The sequence below is a fragment of the Nannobrachium achirus genome, assembly GCF_963921795.1.
Source record: "Nannobrachium achirus genome assembly, chromosome: 8".
NCBI lineage: Eukaryota > Metazoa > Chordata > Actinopteri > Myctophiformes > Myctophidae > Nannobrachium > Nannobrachium achirus.
This window is the reverse complement of record NC_137817.1, coordinates 45,625,456-45,632,955: the sequence shown is the minus strand read 5'-3', so window position 1 is coordinate 45,632,955 and position 7,500 is coordinate 45,625,456. Positions and strand designations below refer to the sequence as shown.

The 7,500-nt window shown below is 41.4% G+C and overlaps 1 protein-coding gene across 1 annotated transcript in view; it reads right to left on the bottom strand.

Annotated features, from left to right (window-relative positions):
• Window positions 1-3,907: 3,907 nt before the first annotated feature.
• The window catches only part of ecel1 (endothelin converting enzyme-like 1), a gene marked incomplete at both ends in the record, with an annotated part of 51,725 nt that continues 48,132 nt past the window's right edge, over window positions 3,908-7,500 (bottom strand). The window contains one exon of the mRNA XM_080731650.1: window positions 3,908-4,007. Within this exon, the coding sequence (XP_080587776.1) occupies window positions 3,908-4,007 (100 nt within the window). The remainder of the gene's footprint in view (window positions 4,008-7,500) is intronic.

The window sequence follows — 7,500 nt, the reverse complement described above, 5'->3', positions numbered from 1 at the left end:
TTATTAACAATATATACAATTTGGCCATACAACGCAAAATACATGATTGAAAATACAAACATTAATCATGGTCGACAAAAGATAAACACATATAAATAACATTTTCTCCATCAAACACACACACACGTGTGCACACACACACACACACACACACACACACACACACACACACACACACACACACACACAATGGCAGCAGCGATTTTAGTGTTAAGAAATGGACAGGCAATTTATGCAATCTATGAACGACTTTCAACTGAAGTAGGGTATTCTGGACAACAATAAAAGCATTTTGCAAACTAGACAACCATACCACAAACTCTGGAGCAGGAGAGAAACAGTCGTGCGGTCGGGGTACTCAAAGAGCAAAGTTTCAGTTATTTTCCAGTGGTGATCAATTCATTAGGGATGTAACACAATATTATCAAAAATGTCTCGATGTTTGTGTGGGCCTCTCAATATTTTGTGACGCTATATTTACCATGGTGGGTGTTCAGACTGAAAATTGTATTGTTTTGTTTGAACATTACACTGCAGAGTAATGAGAGTAAAACAGCCTGCCATTTAGCTTAGCAGCAAATGTAGCCTTAGTCAAACAGTGCTGTAGCCTGACACTCAGCCTGAATTGACATTTCGTTTCACTTCATTATAACAAAAAAATTAAAGGGGTGTGGCTAGCGATTCAGGGTCTGGAACTAGGCTAACAGTGCTGCCTAAGCAGAGTGCATTAATGAAATGATCAATCAAATCATAAATCAAATGAATCATAGTAACCCTATTCTGAGCTAGAGTTCAAATTCTTCCCGAACCCAACCATACCTGAACCGACCCGACATTTAGGGTAGGGTAGGGCCTAAAATGTATGCTAATTACTCGGGCCGGGTAGGGCCTCGGGCTCAATGAAAAAAGAAAATATTTTTGTATTACTATTTCTAAGTGCAAATTCTTTCCAAACCCGACCATACCCGACCCGACAAATCAAAACCCGAAAATGTATGCTAACTAGTCGGGCAGGGTAGGGCCTCGGGCCGGCCCAGTTAGGGCCGGGCCTTAATTTTCAGGCCTGTTGAGAACTCTATTCTGAGCATGTCATAATAAGTGAACATTTGGAGCATATCGTATGTTTCCAAATAGTAGTTTAATACTCAAAATCCATTTGGACCCCAGACGTTTAAAAGAACCAGGCGGCTATTTGCAACATTTATTTGCGTCTACTTGAATGGCGTTTGATATGCAAAATGGGACCCCCGGCTACTATTTGCCTCTGGGCAAACAGTAATATTTGTAAATACGTTCATTTATTTCTTTAAAATGGGAGGAAAATTAGCCAAAAATAGCATATCTACAAGCTCACAACTCGTCTTCGACATTTTTGGTGCTTTGGTGTAGACTAGAGGGACTAAAGAGCAGACCATGCAAGTACCGAGCCACAGGTCAAGTTCTCACAGTATTGAAGTGGTTTAAGTGGTTAAATGTCTGAAATCACATATTAAACATTAATCTAATATGTAGTGGGGGTCCCTGCTTCATCTGTCTCTAAGCTAAGGGATCCTTGGCCCGGAAAACATTGAAGACCCCTGGTGTAGTGGACTTGTTATTGTATTAGACTATATTGTATTATATTATGTATGATATTATCGTATCGTGAGTATTATGTTTAATGCATCACTGTATCCAAAAGGATAGAGAGACATGCAGACAATGCCATCCGATTAGCATTTTGTGGCGTCATTATTTGCTACAAACCCTGAGATAAAAGGTCACCACGGATTCACTTCTTTAAAAATAAAATAAAATTATCCATGACAGATCTTAAAAACGTACAAACATTCACAGTATCCAAGATGTCGGTGCGCGAGATAACAGCTTGCGAATGTTTCACCAGAGATTCCTCTTTTGACCACAAGAGGGCAACATTACAACACAATGTCAGTTTCCAGTACAAAAAAGACTCAACTAGAAAAGGGTGCTCTTCGGAGCGCAGGTCTTCGGCGGGCTGGGTGGCCTACCCATGGCTGTGTCAGTCTCGTCCACAACATTTTGAAGCCAATCGGAATATTGTTCATTGTCACGTGAATCGCAAGATTATCCGTACCTCATTTGGTATTAAAAAAAATAATAATCACGTTTCTGCAACAAACAGTGACATTTATATCATTTGTGGAGCTCCCTATGAGCTGAAGTGAAATTACTTTTACCTCTGTGTTGTGTAGGGGCTCATTGTGTGTCATTCAAAATGTAGGGTAGATTGGACAAAATGTGTGGCATGTTGTGTAAACAGGCAAAGGCTGGAAGCCAATCATAGCCAATTAGAATGGAATATGAAACATGTGAAGGTATCCTTCACATGTCAAACCTCGGTTCGAAGTGACGCGGTGAACTTTTATTCTATGTGTTCTAGAGCTTAAGAATTCAGAATTCTGAATGAATGATTTTATCTGGAGGGCCGAATTGTCATGTGATTTTTAATCATCCAATCATCAGACCGGGACGGACACTACACACATATTCTGGACATACGGGACAGATAAAACCTGTTCATTCTGGACTGAAATGACCATATATGGACATGAGGGGACACACTTGGGACACACATTTACGGACAGATAAAACCTGTTCATTCTGGACTGGAATTACCATATATGGACATGAGGGGACACACATGGGACACACATTTACGGACAGATAAAACCTGTTCATTCTGGACTGAAATGACCATATATGGACATGAACGGGACAAACAAAGCCACTCCTTGGAAGCGGCTTTCACCGCTTCAAAAATAGCAGAAAATGAAGTGGATATGAGTCTACATGGGGAGTTGTGTCACGATGTGTCACGATCCAAGGAATCCAGGGGCAAATACTGTATTTACCGTATATTGTATGACCTACAGTTCAGGAGATACATATACTGTAGGCCTAGGCCAAAACATGAAGAGGCTTGTCAGTTATAGTGCCACTACGAGGCCAATTTGAAAAGTGGGTTACGGGGTGGGGTGGGATGGAGGTTCTTCCTTGGCCTCCTGAGAGCGTTCATGCAGAGTTTCATGCCAATCGGTCCAGTGGTCTCCGAGATAGCTGTCCAGGGACAGAGACACACGCGGAAAGGGTCGAAAACATGGTCTTCCTAGCATAGGACTAATGGCAGGCGGTGGAGTGGTACTGACTCCAGTTCATTGTCAATACATTTTTGTCCAACTTCATTTAGGCAGGAATATTTCCTCAAGTCCTCTCTGTCTCTCGTGTCCTTCAGTCCAGAGAATTTATTTAGCTTCCAGTCCATATTCTGTGTTTTAGATAGGCAAGTTGACCTCTCCATCTTTGAGCTTATGCCACATATCATCAAAATAATAATAAGGATGACAATAATAATTGAAGATATCTATAATTGCATTAGAAAGAAGCTTACCGGTATGTTACTTGAATGCACAACGTATAAGTGCCCTATATCTTTTGAGATAGAAAAATAGATGAGTTGAAAATAAAGGCTAATACATTCCCAGCATAGAAAAATAGATATAATCAAATGTTATGCAAATTGCCCATCATGTAGTTTGACAGTGATGCTTGCTAAGTGCGGACCATCTACAGACCAACAATATCACAAAAAAAATCTCTTGTGTGTATCTCTTGTATGTGTGGGAAATGAGGAGTTCCGTGCTACAGCGTGCACAGTAAGCACATCCAGTACTGAGATCAAACAGGATGAAAAACTGAAGACGGGAACAGAAGGTCATCTGAGACAGGAAGTGGACGAGGAGGAGGAGGCTGTGAAGAAGGTCCCGGGGGCGTGGTCCAGGGGTCAGAGGTCACCATACGGAGCACTTGTCCACAGAGTGCATGGGGGACCCCTAGAGGTCACCATACGGAGCACTTGTCCACAGGGTGCATGGGGGACCCCTAGAGGTCACCATACGGAGCACTTGTCCACAGGGTGCATGGGGGACCCCTTGGGACAGTGGAACACCCGGGCAAACTCATCAAACTGAGACACACTGCCGATCACCCTGCGGGAGACAAGGAACACCATTTTACTGTCGGACTGGGCGATATATTGAAAATATAAAGTGATATATTGATGAATACATTATTATTATTAATGGGGAGCAAAGGGCAGGGAGGTGCAGAGAATGTTAGAGAGCTAGGCAGGGGCTGAAATTTTAAAAAAGGGCCTTTTGGTGGAAATGTGGAAAATAGCTGAACTCCAAGCTCACAACGCGTCGCAACGCGACATGTTGTGAGCTTGAAGGTCGGCTATTTTCGGTGCGTTATATCACACTGAGCATAATCAACAAAGAGGACAATTGTTTAGACATGAGATGCTGCTTTCAAGTTCAGGAGAGTTTGGACGAGGCAATTCTCTTGAACGCTGCCTTAGGATATGGCATGGAAAGAGGGCATTTGCATTTCTTTCACCATAGTAAAAAACTGCATTCATGGTCTGGAGAGGGTACTTTTTACAGACGGATAAAAGGGCAGGGGCTCAAGCCCCCTTTGATGTCTATGTGTGCACGTGCCTGGCAAATGGGTCAAAGGTACGTATACGGCAATAGGCAGTAGTGTTGATTTCGTCGACTAAAACTATGGCGAAAATGTAATAAGAACTAAACAAAAACTAAACTACGATGACGGAAAGTAAGACTAAATATACTGACAATTTAATCAGCAATTCAAAACTATAGTGTTAGGGAGGGACTAGTGGATGAGAGATCCGGTAGAACTAAAAGACAAGTAATTTTATGTTTGGTTTCACTCAGAAAATAGCAGATCTACAAGCTCAGATCGGCTATTTTTAACATTTTTGTTGACAAAATCAACTGTAGATTTAGTCGACTAAGATTTTATGATATTTAGTAGACTAAAAGTAGACTAAACTAAAACATTTCAGATGACTAAAATATGAAAACATATTTTATTCAAAAGACTATGACTAAAAGTAAATCGAAATTTGCTGTCAAAATCAACAATGTTATACATATGCGGCAATTGACCCTATTCACAGCCCGCCCACGCATGCGCACTCAGCGAATTTCTCAGCAACTTCCTGGTGCTGACGTCAGCTTTGGAGGGTAAAATAACCGAAAATAACATAGAAATAGCTAGACTTAAAGCTATACTGTGTAAGTTGCTCAACTAGTGGTCTGTAGCAGTATAGCAAACCGCGGTCGCGTCTGCTTTTTTCGGCCGTTTTTCGCCGCGGACCGGGCCGTCAGACCACCGCGACCGCCTCGCCTCGCCGAGACGCTTTCAATGAGGTCTCCCGTGTCCCTCTGCGAGCAGCGGTTGGGGAGTTACATGCTAGACTTCTAGACCAGCAGTAAACAAAGCTGTTGAAGCAAGCTATTTCCTGAAAAGACACACAAGATGCACTGTAATTGGCCGGTAGTGTATCATGTGTGTATGATCTGCGATGTGATTGGCCAACGTATACACAACGTATACAGATGATGCAGATTACGTCATTTTGCCGCGAAATTCTCCCCCCTCACGGCTCATAGAAAACATATAAAGAGAAGGCTTCAGAAGCTGAAAATAACGGAGTGGGTGTTCTAAAACTTTAGCGATTTAACAGTTAGGACAATTTTAAGATTTGTTTTATAAAAAAAGTTACATGGTATAACTTTAAAGCCAACAAATCATTATTTCGAACGGTAAAGTAAATTATGCCTTTTACTATCTTGTGTTCTTGATCACACTAGCCATATTTTATACATTACTATTCGGAAATTGATTAAATTTGCGATTTCTGTGTTAACTCTATGGGATATTAGTAGTTTTTTCCCCTGCTACCGTGACGTCAGCGCCAGGAAGTTGCGTAACGTGAATTCGGTCAATAGGCAGTATGACTAGAATGGAACTTGAGGTCAGTGATGGAAAAAGTACTCCCCTTCTACACATAAAAGTATACATACTGCAATGTAGAAGTAATCTGTTAAACTTTAAGTACACTGTTAAGTAACTAGTAACTACAGTTTTCAATTAATTGCAGTGGCATAAAAGTACAATGTTTGGATCCGAGATGTAGTGGAGTAGAAGTAGAAGTATTGGTATAAGTTTGAAATACTCAAGTAAAGTACAAATACCTCCAAATGTTACAGAACAGTGGAGCACAATGTGTTACTGATTTACATGACACAAATAAAGCAAATTAGAGAGCAAACATTATTAATTTGAACACACAAATTATTAATTCAAGGGCACAAATGGTCCAAATACTCTCCACCGATACCTGGGTGTGGAGGCTGCAATTGTTTAATGGATTTATTTGTTTTATTTGGATTTTTCAAACAACAGCAGTTTGAATGTTGAAGGTCAGATGGCTTTTTTCTATGTTTGACATTTCTGAGCACAGACATGAAGGTGTGGATAAAAAAACCTATGTACTTGTATTAATTACCTATGTCATGGAGCTAATGCAGATTTGACAAGCTCTTGATAATAGATATGGTTGCCATGACTACAGCTAGATGAACATAAAGTTCAATGTGACAGCCTTGTACTTGGGCAAAGCTGTCACACCCCCTCCTTGTATTGTGTGTGTGTGGTGTGTTCTAGATTTATTTTGGATGGCATCTAAAATTATTCCCTACGTCCCACACACACACACAAATGCGCACATATAAACTATAAACGCAACACGCGCGTGGTCACCGAATGAAGTTTGAATACTATGAAGTGTGGCAGGGCTATTGTTTAAAGTGTGAATTCCTTCAGGAGCTGTCACTGTGGGCAGCGAACAGCTGAAGGTTGAGCTGAAACCAAATTTCCCCTGCAGGAGCAAGTAGGTCAATATTATTATATGTAGGTGTGCTCTGGCCTAACTATGGTAATGTGGAAATTACAGTAGTTATATTCATGAATTAGAGAGAGAGAGAGCGAGAGAGAGAGAGAGAGAGAGTGTGTGTGTGTGTGTGTGTGTGTGTGTGTGTGTGTGTGTGTGTGTGTGTGTGTGTGTGTGTGTGTGTGTGTGTGTGTGTGTGTGTATGTGTGTGTGTGTGTGTGTGTGTGTGTGTGTGTGTGTGTGTGTGTGTGTGTGTGTGTGTGTGTGTGTGTGTGTGTGTGTGTGTGTGTGTGTGTGTGTGCGTGCGCGCACGTGTGGTCCAGAGATTCCGTTAGCCGGTATTTACCGGCCATTGGCCGGTTAAATGTTTAATTGGCCGGTAATTATAAAGTCCACCGGCCACTGTGGCCGGCTGGGAAAATGCCTCTTAGGCTATTTTATCATTTAATCTTATTATACAAATAATTATTTGTCTAAAGTAGTAAAGCTTCAACCATTAAAACCTATCATAATTTTAAATATGTATCATGTTCTGTCTTCTGTGAGTCTGACGACAGCGGAGCTCATCGCCACTGCTGCTGCTTCATGCTGCGCTGTAAGAGGTGGGACGTTCGCGAACGAATCAAGTCTTTTGAACGGCTCTTTGAAATGAACGATATGATTCGGTTCACAGTAGGGAGCCGTTCCTGAACAGTGGTGGGAAAAGTACGCCAGTCTTT